Source organism: Haemorhous mexicanus, chromosome 5 (genome assembly GCF_027477595.1).
Source record: "Haemorhous mexicanus isolate bHaeMex1 chromosome 5, bHaeMex1.pri, whole genome shotgun sequence".
NCBI lineage: Eukaryota > Metazoa > Chordata > Aves > Passeriformes > Fringillidae > Haemorhous > Haemorhous mexicanus.
Genome location: NC_082345.1, coordinates 26,578,267 through 26,601,864, shown reverse-complemented (window position 1 = coordinate 26,601,864; position 23,598 = coordinate 26,578,267). Strand labels below are relative to the sequence as shown.

Genomic DNA, 23,598 nt, shown 5'->3' with positions numbered 1-23,598 from the left:
TTGTGAACACTGCCTCTGCAAATTAGATCAGGGTGATTCCCTGCCTTCATCTCCTCATGAGCCTGCCATTCCCTTTTGTTCTGAGCTCATCTGTGTTTGGAAGGTAAATACATGGTGACCTTTAGAACTAGGAGCTTTTACAGTTTGCATAACACTGCAGATACATATGCCATGATAATATATAAGTTAGAGCAATTATGGAATAAATCCTTGCCCCAAAGAGATATCCAGGTGCAAAGGGTGGAGCATGCTGCCAGACATAAAGTACAGCTCAACCAGAGAAGCCATATTTTATTTTTGGCTACGAACACCCAGATTTTTCAAGAGGAGTGAAGAAAGCCTAGCCAACATGAGCAGGCTCCAAGAGCAAGCTGAAGGAAGCCAGAAAGCCAGAGGGGATGAGAAAGCAAGCAAAGGAGGTGTTTCACCACTGTGTGAGGGTGAGGGACCAAAGACAGGGGTTGAAAGAGGTGATGAGAAATGCCATGCTGGCTTAATGGAAGTCATGGAAAAGGAAGAGAGGCTTTGAGTGTGACCCCCACAACTCTGCCATTGTCCTGCTAGGCCACCTTTGGCAAATAACTTCACCTTCATGTAACTTCCCTCCTCCTGGTTTGTACATCATAGCACTCTGACTTGCAAATTCTTTGGAGTAAGACTGTAATTTCTACAGGTACAGGAAGTGCCCAGTGCAAACAGGCTCTGAACTCAGATGGTGCATCTCTGTGGTGAAGGAAAGGAAAATCCAATAGAAGATGCAAAGCTGTTGCATGGGCTTGGAGAGGCAGGGCTCGGCTGTTAAGAGGGACCAACAGCCTGTGCTGTGGGATGAAGGAGAACAGGATCCTGGAGCAGAGAGGGCAACACCAAGCACAGAGAGCACAGCTCGCTTGTGGCAGTGGGATAAGTGAAAGAGCAATGAGGAGAAAGAAATGTTAATATCACGGTATGTGGGTGGAGGTGGGGAAGAGACAGGCACTGGTTCGGTAGAAAAGGCAGGTGCTATTTTAGTCAGACTGTGTTAATTTTAGCTCTGATGTAACTGAATTTACGTCAATTTCAGTCAGTTGAATTACACAAAAGATTAATTTAGGCCAATGAGTTGAGGTAAGAATGATTCAGCCCAAAATAAGTTTTGGGGTGCAAGGAAGAGATACGAAGCAAGGTGAAGAACTGGAGCCATCCTGGATTTGGAGAGATGTTGAAGTAGGGAGGGTGGGGGTGAGAGAGGGCAAACCAGAGGGTGCAAAAGCAAACAGGCCACGGGACCCTGCAAGGATGTTTGCCAATGATTTTCATTGCAGTGTACGACAATTTGCAAAGAAAGACAATCTGCTTCCTGAACTCTGTGTGTATTGGTTATTTCCACCTCACTCTTCTCATGGTCCACCTCCCCTTGCCACTCCTCTGGGCAGCCTGCACACCAACATACCATACCCAGACTGTTCATAACAATTAAGCTTTTGTCTTATTATTTTGGTTTAATCACAAAACATTCCAGGTTTAACCTGAAGACACTTTGGACCAGGGGTTCATCGGGCAACAGCTGCATTTAGCAGGGAGGGTGGCTCTGATCCACTCGCAGTGCAGCTTCACTGGAGTCCATGGAAATGAACTTGTTCCATTAATTCTCCAGAGACAGCATGGAAGCCAGATGAAACCAGACAGGGCCATTCTCACGGTGACAAATGCATCCACACCTTACACATGCAAAAAATATCTGAAATACTTGGCACCATCTTCTAGATTTGCAAAGAAGTGCCTCTCAACAACCCATATGAAAGAAAAGAATTATGTCATTACACTAAACAAAATGAAAACAAAAAATAATTAAGCACGTATTTTGCTTCCTCCCCATTTCACTAAATTTCTTTCCCTGCATATGCTTTTCATCTATTGTTTCTGATGCCTCTTAAATAGGAGTTTACTTTCTCATAATTCCATGTACTGAGAAAATGTAACACCCATGAATCCCTGAGGTTTCTTTCCTTTCCTCTGTCCTCATTTCCCCTAGCTTTTATTTTCCCTTTCATTATTTTTACATTTTTGTCCTTTGAAATCTCACTCTTCAATTGCATTAAATTTTCATTCTCTTCCTCTCTAGCTTGCTCACATTTTCATTCCTCTGGTCTCTTGTCCCTTGTTCAGCATTAAATTTACTTGAGAAAAGAAAGTCAGTGACCTCTCAGGTTAGAGAGGAACTTCAACCATTTCTTTCACACATACCCCAAACTCGGCTTCACCAGTTTTCCACCTTCCACAAATACTCAGTACTGCACAAGAAATAAACACCTACAAAGTGCTTTCAACTCATATTCAATCACCATAGTAAATACAAACTCTCTTCTGTAATAGTCAATCATTATATTTAGTCCTAATATCATGCTTTTCATCTGCAAACACCCACACAAGCATTGGTTAATTTGTCCTCACAGCAGCCCTGACAGGCAGGTAATTACCTGTTATTATCTCCATTTTACACATAAGGAAACTCTGGGTGAAATGATGAAATTCCTAACAAGCACATATCTAAGCAGGCACTAACTGAATCTTCCACAGACACACACATACACAGAGTTGTCCACAAACATTTCAGTGTACGCTGAAAATTAGGGACCCGCAAGCTCAGTGAAGGACAGGAGAGAGATGCTGGCTCGGCAGATTATACACAAAGAAAGGAAATCCTCAGACGGTGAGATTGCCCCGGACAGCAGAGGAGAGGTGCTGGAAGCAAACTGCCAGCTCTCCACAGCACACTTTGTATTTTCTGGGCAGCATTTCATGACCTCCCATTCCTGCAGGTGAGCAAATGTGCAAGGCGAGCTCCTCCTTGCCTCCAGGCACCACCAAGGTTTGATTTCATGCTTCCAGTTTCACCACTGGTGACTGCCCTGTGCTTATCAACACTTGTTTCTGACAAGAAGTTGGGAAAACACCGTCATGCAAAACCCCCAAGTGAGCTCCTGACCTGTTTGAATGCTAATGACCTCTTAGTGCTGTATCCCACTCCTTCTACTGCCTATCAAGCTGCCAGGATGGGAAGATAATAGACCTTCTGGACCACAGGCAGCCACACACACAAGCCCATAGAAATAGCGAAGAAACATTAGTGGGGAAGTCAGAGAAGGAAAATGAAGACATGAGTCATTACCTTTGGTCCAGGATGTCCGCAGCCCACAGCAGAGTATCCTGTGTGCAGCAGCTCCCCTCACCACAGGGACAGGATGCTCTGTTCCCATCCCACGTGGTGCTCTCCCCACAGCAGCCCTTGCACAGCAGAGGCTCCAGGGACACCGCAGGGGCTGGCAGAGCCCACTGCAGAGGGTCAGATGCTCGGGTGCAGTTAGACATTGAATTCCCACTTACACAAGGCAGTTCCACTGCAACTATTAAACATTAGATGCCACTAATATAAATATATCTGATGTGGAAAATAAAGACCTCTGTAAGGATTTGGACCTTTGTGACTTCTTGTTTCATTGCCCTCCATTCAGTGTGACACAGAGGCTCTCAGGGACTTGAAGTCACTGTTCAATGAAAAATACCCTCTTCTTTCTCCTGTTAGTTTTTGTCTTATTTTCTGAACCTGTCACAGCCTCTCTCAGCATAGAGATGTCCAGGGAGTTGATTCCATGTTGTCTTCCTTTCACCCCTGATGTGTTGGGTATGACCAGGGACAAAGCCATAGGACAGAGTTTGCCAAGATTAACATACGTTGCTTATTCCATAAAAACTTACTCAAGGTCCCCTCTATTCCCTATATAAATTTAAATGTTCTTAAGTCTGTATCATTGCTAGAGTTACTCCTATTCCAAATCTTCTTAAAATCCTTTACTGTTTTAAGGTTTTCCAGTCAGGGTTATGTCCTTGATGTATTTGGTTTTCTCTGTCAGTTTTCTGCATTTTCTAATTAGAATCTTCTTTTTTTTTTTTTTTCTCCTCAGTTGACATATTTTAATTTTTAATTTCAAATTGCTGCCTGAGCTTTGCCACTAAGCCAGCGTAGGCTGCTGCTTCCTAAAACTTAGACAATGACACCAAGGCTGAAACTTCACAAAGTTCTGCCAAAGCTGCTGACTCTGGATTCCTGCATCTCATGGGTTCCCTCTGCTTCATCCCTTATTAATTGGGATCAAGCATTCATACCTCAGGAGTGACCTGAGTGATTTCCAGGCTAGTTCAAGACCTGAGCACCTGTGCAGATGTTGAAGGGCGGCCAGCCCTGTACTGCCAACTTCAAGCTGACAAGGTGAGACAAAATGATTGTTCCCAGTAAGAACTGGGGTCCTACAGTTGTGCTGTTCCTGTTGACTTGCCTGTACAGCTCTTATCACCAGCTGGAAGCTGCAAGAGCTCTGGGGCACAGCCACAGTGCCAGCACTACAGGGCCTTGGCCTGGACTTAGCATTCCCAAGTGCTTACAGCAACCTGGAAACAGTAAGAATAAACAGTAAAAGAATGCTTGGAAAACTTAAACAGCCCCCCCACACACACAAAAAGAGAGAGAACACTCATGTCCATGGTAGGAGTAAGGAAATGGAAAGCAAATCTACAAATCTACATACTCTTGAGAAAGGAAGTGATGGGGATGGCAGACTTTAGGAACACTGCACAATAAGTTTAAGAACCAAATGAAGGATTTAAGCTGTGGATGCAGGATGAAGATACCAGAAGCTACAGTGATGAAGACAAGAGGTCCCAGCTGATGTGGGAGTGAGAAGGGACACAGTGGCATGATGCAAACAGGAGGCTGAGGTGACTGAGCTGAGCCAGTCTGGCCTTGTCCACACAAGGAACAAACGTCCTACGAGGAGGAGGACAGCCACTCACAAACCTGAGTTTTGCAACCACGCTCAAGTAACTGGATGGTCAACACAAAGGTGAATTTCTCACATACAAAAGACAGCTGCATTAAAGGAAACGTAACAAAATTAAATTAAAGGAGATCTCAAGATTTCATTTCCTTTCATGAGATGAAAATTAAGGGAGTGAATAGAAACTTAAGTGAATTAATTTAAATGAAATGAAGTGCAATGAAATGAAAATGAACATAACGAAAAGAATTTAGATGAAATCTCAAGATTTCATTTCCTTTCATGAAATGAAAATTCAATGAAATGAACTGAAAATGAAAAATGAAATGAAATCAAATATCAAAGATGAAATGAAACATCAAAAAATGAAGTGAACTGAAATGAAACTTCATGGGATAAAAGGAAAAGAAATTAAATGACAAAATGAAAGGAAATGTAACAAAAGGAAATCAAATGAAATTTGTCATTTATTTCCTTTTAGAAAATGGAATCTCGAGATTTTATTTCATTTTGTTACATTTTCTTTCTTTTTTTATTTTTTAATTTAATATTTGCACTTTCCTTTATTTTCATGATATACATTAAATTTAATTTCATTCCTTTGTCATTTCATTTGTTTTTTTGTGTTTAAAAATTCCATTTAATTTCCTTTTATTACATGAAGTTTCATTTTATTTCATCCCTTGCTTTGTCATTTCACAAAAGAAAATTAAATCTTGAGATTTAATTGCATTTCCTTATTTTAATTTTCTTTCAATCAATTTGATTAAATTTCCTTCCTTTAAGTTACATTTCATTTGTCTTCATTCCTTGATATCCTTTTCATTCCTTGAATGACGATTCATCTCATGAAAGGAAATGTCTAGATTCTTGCATTTCGCTTCATTTAATTCCTTGAAGTTTTATTTTATTTCACTTGATTCCTTGATTTTTTATTTAATTTCGTTTAATTTCATTCAGTGACGTTGCATTTATTTTAATTTCATTTCACTGCTTGATTTTTCATTTCATTTCTCGGAAATGCAAACTGCCCCTTCTGGAGCCCTAAATTCCAGGTGTTTATGTCTGGTGTTCCAGTGTTTGAGAAACGCCTGTGCTCTACCAGCGATGCACATTTTAAATGAGAATATGCAGCTATTATTCTGGTCAGCTGAGGGTGAAGATTTGAGCTGGTGAGCCCTGGCGTGCTCTGCAGCCTGATAAACGTGAGCGATAGCGGCACCCCACCCAGAGAGAGAAGCAGCAGCAGCGAGTGGCTGTGAAAATTCAGCGATTTCGCAGGGCAGCGAGGTGTCTCTCGCTTTTATTCCTCTACTGAAAACTCTGGAGGATGATCCATTCTCCTCGCAGTTAATGTTGAGCATAGCTTGAATGACTGAGAGTTTGACTATGGTCAAATTATTTTGTTAAAAAAAAACCCAAAGCAACCCAAAATTCCTACTGCTGCTGAAGTGGGGCTTCTGTGAACTTCCATGGCGGAGAGGCACTGTCTGCAGGAGATCTGAGCTCCCTCCCCCTTTTCCGCCTGCACTCCGATCCCCCAAACGACCTTTAAAGAAAGGATCCCCATCTCATGTGAAATCTTTCTGGCCACCTCACTGCCAGGGAAGTTTTCCTTTTGCTGAGTCCGCAGCCTAGGACGAGGTGATCTAAGAGCTGCCAGGGCGGGGAGGCTGCGCCTTCCCCTTTCCCCTCCTGGCTGTGCATTCCCAGTGCTCGCCCCGCGCTGGCTCCGGGCCTCTTTGTGCAGCCTTCGGTGAGCTGACTCAAGTCGTGAGCCCGGCAAATCCTTTGTGCAGGGCGGCAGCGAGCTGCGGCACTGACTCACCCGCTCCGATGAAATCACGGCCATTGTTATTAGCAGCCCATCTCCGTCCGATGAAGCGCAAGCAGCTGCCCTCCCAGTGGCAAGCTCAGATTGGCAGCCACAGAGAGCTGACTGGGGGCTGCCGCACATGGCTCGGATTCGCACCTCTGCCAGGTGAGCGCCGAGAGCCGCTGGCGCAGAACGAGCTACACGCCCACTCAGCTCCGATGAAAGTGACTCTCGAAGGGGCAGAGCAAGGGGCAGTTTCCCAAACCCTGAGTGCTGGTAGTAAACTTGCAGTTGATTTTTTTTCCGTCCATAAATTTTGACGAGAAAACCAAAAAACAAACCAAAGAAAAAACCCCAACAACAACAACCAACCAAACAAAAAACAAACAAGACCCCCCATGTTGGTGCAGTCTATTTCTAATTCAGCATTTCACAACCAAACCTTTGGTATGCTGCAAAAAACATCAACATCATCCCCCCCAACCCAAACAAAAACAACATCACCACCACCAAAACTCTAGCAGAAAACATTCAGTCACAAGAAGGGGCATCAAGCTGTTTGTTATTACCTGTTGACACTGCAGTAGTACACATCCTGGAATCTGACCAGGAAAAGGGACTGGTTAGTAGCACAAGGAAATTATGACACATTCAGTAAGGCATAGTCGTAGAAGATACATTGCAAATGACCTCTAGATAAGGAGAGAAGGTATCTCATATTTTTCCTGGGTTTTCCTTTTTCTTTTCCTTTTCTGTGTCTGGATATAGAACAACAGACATCACTGAAAGGTTTCAGAAGCAGTACTTGAACAGAGACTCAAACTTCAGTCATTGTATCAGGACACTGTCACCCTTTTATAGCTTTAAGTGCACAGTGGTAGATGCACATCCTAAACTGCTTTCTTCCCCCCATTTTACTCTTGTTTTTGTTTGTGACAAACAAACTCACCATGGCTGTATCTTTCACAAGCCCTAGTGGAAATGAGCCTACTTGGGCTAGCGGGGAGAAGCTGCAAGAGGCCTATGGATCTTTTAATTTGTTTGTTTCTTCTTCCTCCCTTTGTTGCCTGGGCTAATTTTATTTCTGCATGTCTGCAAGGATTCCTGCATGCCTGCCATTTGTGAAATGTTGCATTTTCATGTTGGCAGGCTGGACATGGGCCAAGCACCTCTCACTTGCACAATGGCAGCAGACAATGTGCTTTGAATTTTCTCTGCATGCAAAGGTCAGTGACCCTTCCTCATTCACTTGCCCGTTTCCCTGCTACCCTGGAGCTCACAGATAAGTCATTGGCTGTTTTCTGCTGGCAGTTCTGCTTATGTAAGACACTTCTTTTGCATTTGATGCGAATTAAGGCTCATGAGTTCTGTCATATGAAAGTTGCCTCTAAAAAATTGGAGAAATTGGCAATGCTCTGCCCTCTTCTTCAGAGCTGTTAAAGGCTTTATCATGCACTCAGTTCATGGTTCCCCACTGAAATGCAAAGTTTTCAGCAGCAAGGACAGGCTGGGTGTCAGAAGCTCTTTAGTTCATGCCTGTGTTTTAGCCAGTAAATGTAACTGCCTGGATCACCTAGGGAACACTAATGGTTTTGACTGACCTCCATGGGGTTTCATCTAAAAGCACCTGAGCCAATTGCTTTGAACAAATATTTGAAATGAGATGTCTGCAGAGAACTTTCTCTCAGCACAGAGGCACAAGCTGGGCCATGGGCCAAGCAGGGGCAGCAAGGAGATGGGCTGCAGCTGCAAGGAGGTGCATGAAGACTTCTGGGGCTGCACTGGGCAGGGATGGGCAGCCTTGCCAAACACTTCTCACACCTAGTGTGGTGTAACCCAGGCTCCTAGGCAAAGAGCTGCAGAACAAGAGTCTGGGCAGAGCCCTAGTCCAGATGGCCACAGTTCTGTCCCACCAGACGTCCTTGTTGTCCCTATGATGTGACATTGACATTACTAAAGACCTGCTGCTTCCCAGTTGGGGTAGAGGTCACCCTTCACCTCTCTGCTGGATTACACCTGCTGTGCCATTGCTCCTGCAGTGCAAAATGTCCCAGCTGATGGCACACTGCTGTTGGAGGCTGTTCAAGCCATGTAGTCCTGGCTTCTGGATCTTTTGCCTCTGACATCCTTGGTTACTCTCCACGAGGGCTGAAGGAAAAAGGGCCTTTCTAGAGCCTGCAGCATTGGGATCCTGTTGGGGAGGAAGGATGAGAGGTGCCGCTAAATAGAAAAAAATCATTAACAGGTGGCTGTTGGGAAAAGCTTCAAATTTCCTGCACAGCCCACTGAAACCTCCATTTAAAAAACAACCACCACCACCCATGAACTTGTTTTCCTGGCACAAGAGGCTGGCATAGCAGCCTGAGCAGGTGCTGACTTGGTGGGCAGCCCTGAGGATCATGTCCCTGGTGCTCCTACCTGTGAGCAGTCCAATGGGAACCAGCCCTCATCTCATGGTTTCTGCAGAGTGCTCCAGTGAGCACAGCAGCTACAGCAAACATGTCCACCAGTGCAGAGAGATCTCTCTTTTGTGGCACAGAAAACTGCCTGCACATCTTTCACATCAAAAGAAATTTCCATTTACTCTTTTTAGTTCAGCCTTATTAATCACAGAGACATTTCCAAGCAAAATATGGATTTTCAGCAGAACATAGGCAAAAAGTTCATTCAGACAGGAGAAAGCACAGCTCAGCTGTGCCGATCAAACTTATTTTACCATGTACAAGACCAGCTTCCTCTGTTTTATTTGCAATGTTTGCCTTCCCACATACTTTTCCTACTTTTATCTTAGTTTACATTCTCTTCTCTCATGAACTGTCTTTCTTGCTTAAGAAAAATAAGAAACAAAGTACTCTTCTGGTTTTCCTCTTTAGCCCTTCCCATTTTGGTTTCACAGTGGACTCTCTTGGGATGTGTTCCAGGCACAGCTTTGGTTCTTTCCAAAACACTGGCAAATGTCAAGTGAGGTCAGTGCAGCACTGTCACCTGAAGGCTCCAGTCCTAGGTTGCTAATATGTGCCTCTTGCACGGGAAACAGGCTCTGAGGTGTAAATGAATCACCACAATACTAATGAGGATTGTGCTAGAATTAAAACCTGTTGGAAGAAAGAGCAGGAAGGTGGGCAGGCTATGTGGTTAGAGGAGAGGAGTGTCTCTCTCTTTCCTTATGAAGTGGCCTGATCTATGAGAGAGAGAATTTCATGGGCAGAAAATAGCATGGGACACAGAAAACGTCTCCATCCTACAGCCCCTTGTATCCCCCCCAAATTCCCCACTTTGCCCACACCTCCCCTTGTATCTGGAGTCTCCACTGACTTGGGAATGGCCACAATCCTTAGCATTGCTCTTTTGCTGGGAGAAAAATGACTTGTACTGTGGGAGGGTACAAAGATGCAGGCTGACCCCTGTGCCTCCCAGCTCCTGCCATGTGCAGCACCTGCAGGGAGCACTGCAAGGCCAAAAGCAGAGGCAAGAGAGACTGGGCAAGGCAGCCCCGAGCTTGGCCCCTGCACAGGGCAGCAGAGCAAGGCACTGGAGGAGTTATCACAGATGCCGTGAGGCTGTCACCTCCTGGTAATTCTGCTGTCATTAGGTGCTGCTCATAATGAGAAATCCTGATTTCACTGTGGTTCTGGTATGTTGTCCATAATTAGTGTGCAGTCCTTTAAAACTAATTACCTTAGGTATTAGTTCCTTAAACATCAATTCAAAAAATCCCGTGAAAATTTACCTCTTCCTCAAATGAGTCATGAGTTAGCACGGGGGTACTTACAATGCACTACTTAGACTTGCTTAATTAGTTAATCTCTGTAAAGGGGTTTCAAATGCATGAAGAGCTATCAAACTGCTAAGTGCATTATCTTCAATTAATTTTGTGCAACTACATCTTCACTACCAAGAGGGTCTTTAGAGTGCTGAGGAAAGGAAAAGGAGACATTGCTTCTAATTTTAAGAGCAACTAATACAGAAAAAAGGGAATTAATTGAAAGATGATTTGACATGATGGGAATAATTGTGAATACACCATTTCTTTTGTTTCAGCCAGAGCTGAATATGAAATATTCATCATTTTTATCCCTCCCTTGCCTTTGTTAGGCTCTAGTTTCTTGGTTCCATCTCCTCTTGGCCTTAACGCTCTCCCTCTCCCTCACTGAGTATTAACCCTGTCATTTTCAAATTTATTACTACCTTAGCAGAAAACCAGCCAACATACAAAAAGGTTAAAAAAGGGCAAATCACACCAAACCACTCTTCAAACTGGAGTCACTGAGGGTACACCCTCATACAAATGGTAAGGGATCTTGTTCCAAAAGAAGCCTCATGGACTTCCCTTCAGAAGAAGACACTAAAGGGCCAGAACAGAGCTCCTGCAAGAGAACAGGGCCACTTCCAGCCCAGGCAGTCGTATTCCCTGGACCACTGTGGTAGCCAGTAAGTTCTTACTGAGTCTTTCAAAGTTCTCTATAGAGCTGATATGCCTTGTTAAATATTCTCGTTTTACTTCACCCATTAACAATCTGCTTTTGGTGGAGTTCTCTCAAAATGGGTTCTTTGTGCTGATACTCTGTCTAGCTGGCAGCTTTATTCAGGCCAGCTACATTGAATTTGCTTTCCCCAAGAACCTATTTCCTGGGTTCTTTTTCTTCCACTGGGGCTAACAAAAGAGAAGAACTTTTTTTTGTTGTTGTTGCTGAGTCTGATTTTTGTTTAGAGGTTTTCACTTGCCTATTCTTTCTTTTTCAATAATGATTAATCATCACTTCTCCTTGCTGACTGCTGAGGTCCCACATGTGGTGAAAAATTCAGGCAGCTTGTTTCATATGAACATGCCTGAGCAGTGGTTATGAAGCAGAGTCCCCATCACAGAGTTTGTGAAGGAGACAGGTAATGTGCATTTGCAATAAATTTGTATCACATCTGGGCATTCACTCAGCAGTTATTTGAAAACCTATTAGTTTACCTTATTTTATCCAAAAGAACCTAGGATAGAGAATAGACCATTAGATGGCTACAGCTTTATTCTCTGTATACTGTAAAATAACAGCTTAATCTGTTGGATGAGACATTTCTCTAGTAAGCCAGAGTTGTGTACATGGTGATCCTCAGCACAGCACCAGAGAAAACTCTCCAATCCCTCCCCAGTTCAGTTCTACAAAAGGAACCAGTGAGGGATATTAATTGTTATCCAATCCAGCGGATACTAATTTAGCTGAAGGGCCTGTTCTGCTCTAATCAGGCTGTCTAGCTGAAGTGTAGGTACCTAAGAGAGCAGCTGGAAAATGGGTAAGTTTGTTAGGAGGTACAGAGAGAAGAGCAGGCCTACGAGAAGAAGCAAAGGAAGCTTCTTGCCCTCCCATACCTTCACCACTTGCATGTTTGTACAAAAGCTTACAGGGTTCCTCCCCTTCATCTGCTATATCCATACACTCCACACACACAGTGTGAGATGGGTAAGCCAGAAACTATTAAGTAAATAGTTAAACTAGAAGAAAGCCAGAAACTATTAAGGAAAGTCTAGATTGTCTCAACCTCAACCTAAAGCCCTAACTGAAGGATTAATGTGGTTGCTAAGGATCATTTAATTCACTTGGGTGTCCATCCTGCCTCTGACAGAAAGGTCGAAGTGAGCCTGAAGAGACTATGACTGCTGCCAGATCCAAAATGAAGGCATAGGGCTACCTGAACTTAACCTGAAGTCTGACTTTCCTGAGGGGCATTTCCAGAGAATAAACCTAATTGCAGGAGCTTAGCAATAATTAGCCAAAGAGGTGACAGGGCAGGGAGCACCCAGCAAAGGTGGGTCAATGAACAGTCCAAGATTTTTGCTCCCTCCCCTTCATGACTGTGAAAAAAAGGGGTAAAAAATTTCTTCCTCAACGGGTTCACTTTCATACTAACATTTCAAAAGATCAATTGCCAATAAATTAAGACAAAACAAAAAACAATATATGTCCTGGTGGCAAGGGAAGATGCACTCCTTCTCTGTCCCTGTCACGTCAGAAGGGCAGCTCCAGCAGAGCCCTCTGGGCCGTCCTGTGCCCTCACAGCAGCACTGGTGTGACATAGTTGGCAGGGAAGAGCCCCAGTTCCCCACGCAGGCGTCCCTTCCACCAGGAGGGGTTGGAGCTGTCCAGGACCTCCAGGATGTCCCCAGTGCGGAAGCCCAGCTCGTCGTGCTCCAGAGCATCGAAGTCGTACAAGGCACGGACCCAGAGCGTTCGCTGCAGAGGAGAGAACAGACAGCCAGGGAACAAGGAGCCAGGACTGTGCCAGATCGTCTTTGTCACCCCTCTGAAGACCCAGTAAATATATTCACTAAGCCAGGACAAGCAGTGCTGAACTTCAGACCAACTTGCAATTAAACCAGGAAGTGGCCGAGATGGCAGGAAGGAGGGACTAATTATCTGGGACACCCGAGGGACGGCGTTTGGTTTCTCAGCAGCCTCAGAGTATCTGTGGGAATTTGCACCATGAGGTGAAAAGTCAGACTGAGAGCAGGTCCTTAGGAAATTGTCTTTTCATGGCTCTGCTGCCTCTGCCCTGTAAGGCAGCCAGGACAGCCACATCTGAAGCCAGTTATGGGAGCAGAGAAGCACTCCTGCCTGAGCCCTGCTGGGCTGTAACTATTAGGGAATGGCTCTAGGGAGCTGGCCTGGTGCTGGTACAGATATGAAAATGTGTCCTTGGCCAGTTGAGGACTGAGAGAGCCAGCACACAGACAAGAGCAGAGAACATTGTAAAGCAGGATAAAGAAGGATACTTGTTCTTTCAGGCACTTCTGGGGCATAGGGAAGGGTCTTAAACCTTCTTCAGACTCTCCCCAAGGTCAGGTCCCTGAGATCCAAAGGATTTAGTGTCTGTTTGGGTATACCAGTTTTTTTGGAGTGTGCACTGTAATGTGCACTATGGTTAGATTTTTTTCTAAAGGACTTTGCAGTCAATCTCCCACTTTGGCCAGAAATCATACTTTCAAGGACACAGCTTGGGCTTCTTTCTGGGAAATTGTTGGCATCCACACCACAGGGCATGGATAATTTAGGAGGTATATCTGGCAGGGACAGAGGGAGAGATCTGTTTGAAGGCAGACAAATTCTGACAAATCTTCCATTCAGGGCCCTGCTTAGACCTCACCCCTAGTTATTTGGTTGGACATATAGAACTTCCTATAATTGGATTTGTGGTTTCTGCATCACTGATGGGATGTGGCAGGGAAAAGCATGTTGTTATTCATTGCCACAGCCTCTGAGAGATAAAAACCACTGCATTTTAAACTGGATTACAATAAAGATTTGGGTTTTTTGCCAAGAGGCATGCCCCTATTTTTTAACATGTTCCAAATCATCAAATCCGATCTGATCTTTTTCACTCATTCTTGAGAAAGGTTTGCTGTCCTTCCCTTCTCTCCTTGGATCTAGGTTCTCTGGTTATGGGCTAAGCTGGACATTTCTTCAAGGAAGAGGAGCATCCTTAGGTCACACTGAGCTGGTGGGGATGTACTTTGTAGCTGGCAGTGGAGTCACAGGCTGAGGCAGAGAAAGACACCACATTCTGTGTGGGCATTCACACAGTGGGACTTGGCAGAGCAGGGAGTGACTGAAGGTCAAGTGCCAGGTTTGGATACCTCTGGGAAGTGGTCTGGGGTGTCTGCAGAGACACATCTGCATCACACCCACATCCACTGTGCTAAGAGGCTCTGACAGCCAAGGGTGTCAGGTAGGTGAGCCCCGCTTTGATGGCAAAGGAGGTCTGAGAGATGTGCCAGGCACAGACAAATAGAGCTGGGTGATCTCAGGCCTTCTCAGGACTGCAGCAAAAATTAATGGAAGAGACAGTGTGACTACAAGTGCATTGCGAGACAGGAGGAGCACTGTAGCATAGTACAGTATCATGAGGCTGCTCTCCACAGAACTTTAAAAATGTTCTGCACATTTAGCTGCAGACATCAGTCACTGCCTGGCTGTGGTGGCAAAGATAATTGAAAGCCCTGTGCATTAATGGACATGAAGTTCAGCTAGAAGAGATCATTAGGCTGTCAGAAATGTCTTCTGCTGGACTGGTCTTGTGCTTGATCAAAATCCATGGATGAGCTTGTGCTCATTCCAGTGTGCCAGATGAGGATTGTCCCTATTTTGCTGAGCTCATATTAAGTTCCTTCTTCCACTGAGGCTGCGTAAGACTGACCTTGAGAGCAGTTACCAGAACTATGCTCACATAACACTGTAGTCCTACCCTCAGAGTGTCCCAGGAGCAGATTTGAGTGGCTGGGATAGAGTCATGAGACTCAGAAATGTCTGGTAAGACATGGCCTGGCAGGCAAAATACACTTCTTCTCAAGCAACCTCCATGGAGATGCCATTGTCCAGACTGCTTGGCCATTGCTAAGGGACCCAGTGACTTGGGCAGAGGAGGCCCCCCAGGTGCATCACCTACTGGTGTCTGCTGGTGCAGAGGGTCTGTGTGTCTCCGCTGCATAGCTCCTGCACTTCCTTGGCCATGATCCCTTAGTCTGTGCATCATGTCATTCCTGTCCAGACTCCCACCATATCTTTCCTAGAAAGAAAATAGCAGCAGGAAAGTCATGTTGCTGTGGTTTTGGCTGGAATAGAGTTAATTTTCTTTGTAGTAGCTGGTATAATGCTGTGTTTAGGATTCAGTATGTGAATACTGCTGATAATACACTAATGTTCCAGTTGTTGCTAAGCAGTGGCTCACTCTAAATCAGGGACTTCTCAGTGTCTGGCCAAAAGGACATTGCATACTTTAGAACATCATACCCAGTATATAAACTGGGGGGAGTTGGCCAGAAGAGGCTAATAACTGTCAGGGACTGGCATCAGCCAGTGGGTGATGAGCAGTCGTATTATGCATCACTTCTTTTTCTTGAGTTTTATTCCTATCTCTCTTTTTGTTATTTCCTACTACTACTACTACTACTACTACTACTGCTACTATTTACTCTATTTTAATTATTAATTTGTTCTTATCTTAACCTATGAGTTTTATCCTTTTCTTGATTCCTTCCCTACTCCCACCCAGAGGAGGAGGAGTGAGTGAGTGGCTGCATGGTGCATAGTTGCCAGCTGAGATTAAACCATGACACATATATATTCTGAGATGTACAAATGAGGGTATTTAAGAGTTGTTAGTGGGCAAGGAGTCAGGACCAAGCCTGAACATCAATAATTTTAGACGTCTGCTTCCAATAAAGTCCCTGTGCTCTAGTTCTGCACGTCATGACCCCCATGGAAGAGGTCAGCTTAGACTGTACCATTTTGGATTTTACTTTTCAGGAGTTGAAAGTTGACTCTCAGCTGTGTTTCACAGCTGCTGGGACAAATGGTCAGAGAGGGGCTTTTTTGGTCTCTGAGACTTTTGGAGAAAAACTAAGGTTGTTCTAACTCACAGATAAAAACCATGCTTGCCAAGGGGACTTCAGCCAATCTGGAGTTATTATGACCCAGTCCTGTCCTCTCCTTGCTCTTCCTCTGTCCCATATGCTGGGGGAACATCAGTTGTGCTGGTGCAGCTGACTGTATCTGAGGACTCACTACTTTACTTTTTCTTGGGCTGCTCCGTAGTGTAAAGGACAGCAAGCAGCCCTATAAATCTAGTAGCCAAAATAGCCAAAGAAGAATGAGACAAAATCAAATTCAAAGAAAAGCAGCCATATGACCACACATCTAAGTCATATCAACACAAACTGGCCCAGGCAGAGGGAGAGAAGAAGTAGGAAACAGCTAGGAAACAAGTTCTCTTTTGTGTGCACAGTGGAGAGATGCAGATTTTTGACAAAATGACTGCTCACTTGCTACCAAGCAATAAAAGCCAATGTTTCATATGCCTGGCCTTGATGTCCCAGCCCCTTGCCCCTGGCAGTACCTGTTGCTGCTGCAGTATGGGAACAGGATGTTCTAAATATCTCGTGGATATAGAAGAATGATCTTCTCCAGCTGCTCCTCCCACATGGAATCCTTCCCGACCTATCCGTTCCAGGCTCCCACCACGCCTCTCCTGATGGAAGAAAGATCACAAAAGTGAGGTCACTTCCTACCACATCCTTGACTAAAGCTGTGCAATCATTGCATACTGAGCACTACCACTACCCACTACTCTGAAGGCTTTTTCAAATAAAAGACCCCGCCTCTAAACAGAAGAACAAATCAGGAATCCTGTATTTTAGATCTTTGTAGCCACTCTCCATCTGAAGTACTGGGAGGTGCTGGCTGAAAACAGGGCTAGTGATGTGAGGATCAGCACAGGAGCCAAGCTCTTTCTTGAAGTACTGCCCTTAGAATTCATTTGTCTCTGCACTAAAATCTATATATTACAATCATTTTATCATCTGGCTGTAACATCTAAAAATTTGAATTGTGAACAGAAACGCCACTGTGATGAGTGCTAAACCTACTCTGCTGTGCCCATCACCATAATAAATGTACAGAGAGTTTGCCAAAGCAAACCTGAGTTCTGTTCCTTCATTTGCCTGTCTGCATCTTGGAGCAAATGCATCTCTTTCCCTTCCTGCTCACAGGCAGCCCAAACAGGTTGTTATACTGATAGGCATGCATACAGTCTTTCTTTCCTTCCCCAGACACAGAGATTCATCACTGTGACCTCTCTCTTACAGATCCCAGAGCCTCTATTTTAATACCTTACTGGTGCATTTTTAAAGCTCTGTATAAGTGGTCTAGAAAGAGACAACATCCCAGGCCCATTCTTCAGACTGAAAAATGTATCATCTCTCATTTTGAGCCAGCAGGAATGACCCACACACAGCCTATAAAACTTTACTGCTGTAGTCAGCAGGTCACATACTTTCTGCCTTGCCTCTACTTGCACATCCTGGTAATTTAATACCAGAGTCCGTTTCCCAGTAAAGCAGGACTTTGGTTGCTGCAGTGACCAGGCATGTTCACTCCCAGCACAGGGAGTGCAAGGTGTAGCAGCCTCTGCTTTGTCATTTGCTTGTTCCCCTGGCACAAAACCAGGCATTCATCGGACTGGGATTTGTCTGCCTTCTCAAACATTGACTATACCTTCCCTGAAGGCACATCTTGTTCCCACATCTCCTACATTCTTCTCGGTAGTACTTTCCAGTTCCTAACAGCCAGGTTAACTGCTCCACATGCTGCCCTCTTCTCCTCCACATTCCTTTTACTGTGTTTGCTCAGTAGCAGAAGATGGACAACTCTTCTGAGCAGAGAAACTTGCAGGTGTAGTTGCACTCTGGGTGCGTGCAAGGACCCTAAGAAACCAGACTCAAATTCTTCTCAGTCACAACCCACCAGTCAGCTCTGTACCTGCCCTTAGGGAACCTAGGCATTTCAGTGAGGTAAATCCTGCTTCCCTTGGCATCTCAGAATTTCAGCTCTGAGCTCTTAGCACAGCTTTAGCAAAGCACCTCTATTCAGATTTGAAGAATCAAAATATTTTCTTCAATTATACAACTCTACATACCACTGAACCCACTAAGAATCTGTGTCTCAGGCCCCACCAGTGTAGTTATGTGGCTGGGTTTCCAGGGACAGACTGTCCTCCTCCTCACCCTGAGACAGTCTCATGGGATGAACTCCTTCCACAGAAAGGTTTCTGACTGAGAAACTCCTAAGGACAGTTTGTGTTTACCTTTTCTTCTTGGCTGTTGTCCCTTAGGAAGATCTGCTTCTGCCTGGAGATGGAAGTTGTCCTGTAGTAGTCCACCAGCTTGTTTAGTGAGTGGAATTTCTCTGTCCACAAGTAATAGCTACCCTTTGAATCCCTCATCACTTTGAAGTGTTGCACATCATCTTCATGCCTGGATCCCAATGGAAAAGAGATCATCAACAGATTGCACTTTTACCTTTTTCCAAAAAGTCCTTTCCAGAAGGGTACCAAAAATTCTTGCTTGGCCAAATCTAGACTTCTGGAAAGTCATGCAGTGGCAGTGCTTGTGTGTACTGGACCCAGATGTGGCTCTGTTTCAGAAGACTCATCGATCTGCAAACACACAGTGCCCCAGGGCTGCCCAGTCACAAAGCACTATCAGAACAAAGCACAGGGTTTTAAACCCTCTCTTTTGCAATAAAGGTCACAGGAGCTTCCAGGGTGAAAAAGTGCAGTTGTAGTCTACCCAACAGCCTCTGCAGGTCTTGTTAACACCCAGTCTGCATTGACTATAAGAACTGTATTACACCTTTACACACCATGGGGATTACCAATATATGCAGACACAGCCGTGTGAAGCCATACACTAGACTTTAAGATGGTATGAAATCTAGTGTAACATCATTACTACATGTCATTCTCCCTATCCAAAAAGAAAAAAAAGGAATTTTCTGTTGCTGTTAAAAGCCCAATTAACAATCTCAACCTTCTGTCCCTTATTCCCCCTGTACCTCCCCTCCTCTCACCTCTTGTCTGATGTGCACAATTCCTCTTTGTACCAGATGTGATCTGGCTTTGGCACCCACCTCCTTGCTCAGTGCAACCCAAGGCACTCAAAATACTCTTCTCAGAGGCTACATCTGCACAAATAAACTAAATGGGGACAGGCAGGGACTGAATGCTATCCTTGACTGCTACAGCTCCAAGCTGTTGAAGTGTTAGCATGATTGTGGTTTAAATGGAAAAGCTCTCCCTAAGATAGTGCTGGGCCATGGTTAGAAAGAAAAGGCCAGGAACTGTTCACAGAGAGCTGCTTGAATACAGCTCTTCTGTTTGGTGGGGTGAAGAGGGTGTAGCCATACAGGTCTGACCTCGGCCTCTCTGCTTGACTTCAGGGGCAGAGAAAGAGCCTGACTGTACTTGATTTGCTGGTGTTAATTGGTGCAAATGTAACCAGAATGTTTTCCTGCATTCCTCCTGGATACTTCTTGAGCTGCCTGAATCAGCAAGTACATACCACTTGGAAAAGACTAATCACGACTTGTTAATCATGACTCTAATTTAAAACTGGTCATCAACTATTTGAAAATTGGGAAACCAAACATCATCGAAGGGCTCTGTTCAGAAGCAAATGCACTGAGAAGTGCTGGGCTACAGCAAGCTGCTGAAATGCAGCTGGGCTGCAAGCACTGAAAAACCAGTCCTTCTCCAATGGCTGTTTAGTGACCTGTGGGAAATAAGTTAACAATGTAATAGAAATCTCTTCATAGGTAGTAGTTGAATTCTTGGATTTGGTAACCAGAGCTGTCAGGGAATTAAAACAAATAGAAGACACGTGTTAAGCACAGTGGGAGACTTTCCCTGTACCATTCTGCTTTTCTGTAGCTCTTTCAGAGAAGGAGGTCACCAGGGGATGCAGCTTTGGAAGGGGGCATTCACTGTGTCACTCGAAAAGAGGCAGAAACATTTGGGAATCAGATGCCTAATTTGTTCTCATTCACAACACAGCAGCACTACCAGTGACTGGCAGCCTGCAAACTTCTCACGAGCCTACATCACACTAGGAATTCTTATGAGAGGAGGCTAGGGACACCATTAAACAGGAAAAGAAGCAGGGATATGCTGTTAGAAGCAGATACCTGACAGAGATGGAGAAGTCACCATGAGAGTTCTGACTGGCTCGGACGATGAAGCAGCCGACTCCTTTGCTCATGAGAAGGTTCTCTGCTTCGTGGCGGGATATCTTCTCATCAAACCAGCTGTCACGTGGGAAAAATCAGGGAGATGTGAATCAGGATGTGAATTAAGGTGAAGAATAAAAAAGTTGAGAGTAGGGAGAATGTGAATAAGCAGGGTGGAGGGAAGAAAACAAAAGGATCAGAGGAGCCCACATGGCTACTCCCAGTGGCCACGTATATGCTGAGGTACAGGGGTTTGATGGATGCAGACCATTTTCTTTGAGTAGTAAAAGCATGTACATGCAAAGAGAACAATGTAAGCTTTGGTCTGCTAAGAAGCAACACTCAGCTGAAACTGTAATTACAGACACAGTACAATAAGGTGTTAGTCAGGGAAATTTTAAATGACAAATGTGTATGTATACATATATACACACATAATTCTCAGACATATACATCAAATTGCTTTTTGGCAAACTGATTGAAAATTACTGGGCTGTGATGGATATATTGCATGGAACACCATAAATTTTTAGTACAAGCAAGCCATGAAAGTTTTACTACTAATAAATTGGTTCCTGCAAGAGTTGCAATATCACAAAATCACAGAAGCACAGAATACATAAGCACACTTACACAATCTAGCCAGGCATAACAAACAACAGCATAAGGCACTGGACTAATAATGAGAAAGTCACCATAAACAGTAAAAGAATATGATGTCAGTAGGAATTTTTCAGTAGAGAAACACAAAATCATTTAAATTTGTATATGTCCACTCCATAGCTAAGATCTACAATCTGCAGTCTTTGACTTCACCTAATACATAATTGCCTGTAATGCATTAAAATTAAGGAGAGATGTTAAGTTCCTAACATCTCTCATTTCTGCTGTGGAGTTCCATACTATCATCACAGTTTACCTATGTACCATTAGCAAAGAAAAATCAGATGAGCCTTGATAACCAATCTCAATGATTACTTAACAAGAAAAAGATGGGCAAAAACAATCCATCAAAAATAGGAGGCAACTTTCTTCCCTATGTCTAGTTCTGTCATTTGGGCTGCACTGCTTCAAACTGCAGACCTGGCACTTAGAAAAGTGTCAAAGTAGAAAGCAACACAAGAAAAATGTGTGTGAAAAAAGGAGCTGCCAGTGCTCCTGCGTGATGGCACAGCCCGTGAAAGAGTGAACAAGAACAACTGACTGGAAGATCTCATCCCCCTGAGGCACAAAAGTACAAGCCCGTATTTGCACTGCAAACGAATAATGTCCTTCAGCTCAGCCAAGCAGGTTGGCTTCTATCCAAAAAGGCCACTAAGTGCCACCTCCAAAGGGGTCAAAGGCACTGATTTGTAACCCCAAAATCCCTGTGTGCTCCCAGTCTGACTGCTCAGGGCACCAGCGTGTTACAGCCACAAGCGCTGGGCTTGGTGCATGCTCTGCTTGTTCCCCCCTGAAATGCTGCAGCACTTCTGAAAAAAGAGGACAGTGAGAGGTGCTTCTGGGAGCATTTCTGCAAACTGAAAGGTTGTAAAAATCCCATGCACTGTCATATTTATGGCATAGGGCTGGAGAGCACACTTAACATGCATTCCAACACGCATCAGTCCTTTCTGAAAGTGCAGCTCCATCTCCTCAGCGGGAAGAGAGAAATGCAGGTACGCCTGTCCCCTGAGGATCTGTTTGTGTGTGAGAGGGAGAGCAGGGCGGCATGTCTGGTCTATCAACCCTGCCGATCCAGAGTAACACCAGCTGTCACAGCATTGCACTGACCTCTAGTGCACCGACAGAAACTCACAAGCGCTTCGGGGGGGAGGGAATGCGGCGGCAGGGTGGGAAAAGGGAGTCGGTGTCCGTAAGAGTCGAAGGGGAGGAAATTTTTTTACGATTCGTTTTCAGAAAGATCTCTTGCTCCTCCTTTTGTGCTTAGCCTCTGCCTCTGCTCCCAAGACTTCACATCATGACTATTCTCCCTGTCTCTGAGGACATCTAAATGCAATTCCTGCCAATCCCAGCATCCCTCTGCGCAGCAGTAACAAAAGAGTCACTTGGGACTGACAGCGATCATCGAGATCCATTTAGCTCCGGAAGAGCAGAGGATGCTTTGGGGTAGAAATACGCTGTGCTGGCAGAAGCGTGTGCAGCGTTATGGCAATCCCTGCCAGCCCCAAAGTGCAGGATGTTATCCCAGCACTTCCCCTGTCCTGTCCTCTGTGCGTGCATGCGGTGGAAATGTGCCATGGTGGTGACACCATTTCTGTCACACTTACGGGGGAACATGGAAATCAATGAAGTTCTTAGGAACGTAGCCCTCGTGACTTCTGAGCTCAGCCTTGTACCACTCTTCCTGGGAGCTCAAAATCTGCAATGGAAAAATGGATGGAATAAATACATCTCCTGAGAAAGGCAAAAGTAACCAAGATTCGGGAAGAAACCTAGAATGTCTTGTAAGAATAAAATAAAATGGCACATGTTCTCTAAATAAAATAAAATGGTACATGTTCATGTTCTCTACTCCCCACCCATGGTGCAACAAGGTTAGTGGCTGATGACCACTTCAGAGCAAGCAAGCAAGCAATAAAAAAGCCCAAGAAGAATTAGAGAGATGGCTTGTTAACTTCACCCCTTTGTCTGACTGCCTGTCCGTGTATCTCTGATGCCTGTGAAATGGAGAAATTCAGCTTTGAAAGACTTAGTAGGGGTTTAATTTATTCTCTGTGCTGCCTTTTGTAGTTGATACTGGAGCATCTCAGGTTCACAAGGGAAGAAGAAAATATCTGTGAAAACTCCTCTGACATACGGGTATGGAGGGATGTGCAGCTGTGTCTGTGTTATGGACATAGATGTTACCATGTGCTCTCACCTGTCATTCCACAAGAGATTCTTTAGTGGGTTGTCAGCTGCCCTGAGCTTTGCCAAGGTAGATATAAGGAGGCAAAAAGTGTTTTCAAGACACTATTATACTTAGGAGATTGTAGGATAGCTGGAAGTGAGTCCACATCACACACTGGAGCAGCTTCAAGCGTGCTCACATTAATGTTAACTGTAATGGTCCTTAGAAACATCACTACGGACCAGGGAGGGCCCAAATTCATGACACCCTGGCTGATGGCCCAAGACACAGCCCTAAGCTGGAGGAGAGAGGACAGGAATACAAGCACAGTGGGATTTTACTGCAAATGTTGTGGTCTTTGGTGTTTTGTTTGACATTCCAGCTCCTGGGACAGGATTCTGCTGTATGAAACAGACCATGTTCCTGCTCTTTCTGCTTTTGGAGAGGAGCCTAAAAGCATGAGCCATGACAGTTTTAAAAGGAAAAAGCCAGTGGAAATGACTTAATTTAAAATCTATTGTTAACAGTAATAATACTTACTTTGTGAGCCAGTCTCATGGTTTTGGGAGCCTAAGGCACATTTAAACTGCT

General features: G+C 44.5%; 1 protein-coding gene across 2 annotated transcripts in view; it reads right to left on the bottom strand.

Moving 5' to 3' along the window:
* Positions 1–7,058: 7,058 nt before the first annotated feature.
* Positions 7,059–23,598, bottom strand: part of GRAP2 (GRB2 related adaptor protein 2) — a 43,981-nt gene continuing 27,441 nt past the window's right edge. For both annotated transcript variants that reach the window (XM_059846481.1, XM_059846482.1), the window contains exons 3-8: positions 22,445–22,536; positions 20,133–20,252; positions 18,256–18,424; positions 16,510–16,641; positions 15,061–15,180; positions 7,059–12,851 (exon numbers count right to left, since the gene is read on the bottom strand). In XM_059846481.1, the coding sequence (XP_059702464.1) occupies positions 12,672–12,851; positions 15,061–15,180; positions 16,510–16,641; positions 18,256–18,424; positions 20,133–20,252; positions 22,445–22,536 (813 nt within the window). In that variant the 3' untranslated portion in view covers positions 7,059–12,671. The remainder of the gene's footprint in view (positions 12,852–15,060; positions 15,181–16,509; positions 16,642–18,255; positions 18,425–20,132; positions 20,253–22,444; positions 22,537–23,598) is intronic.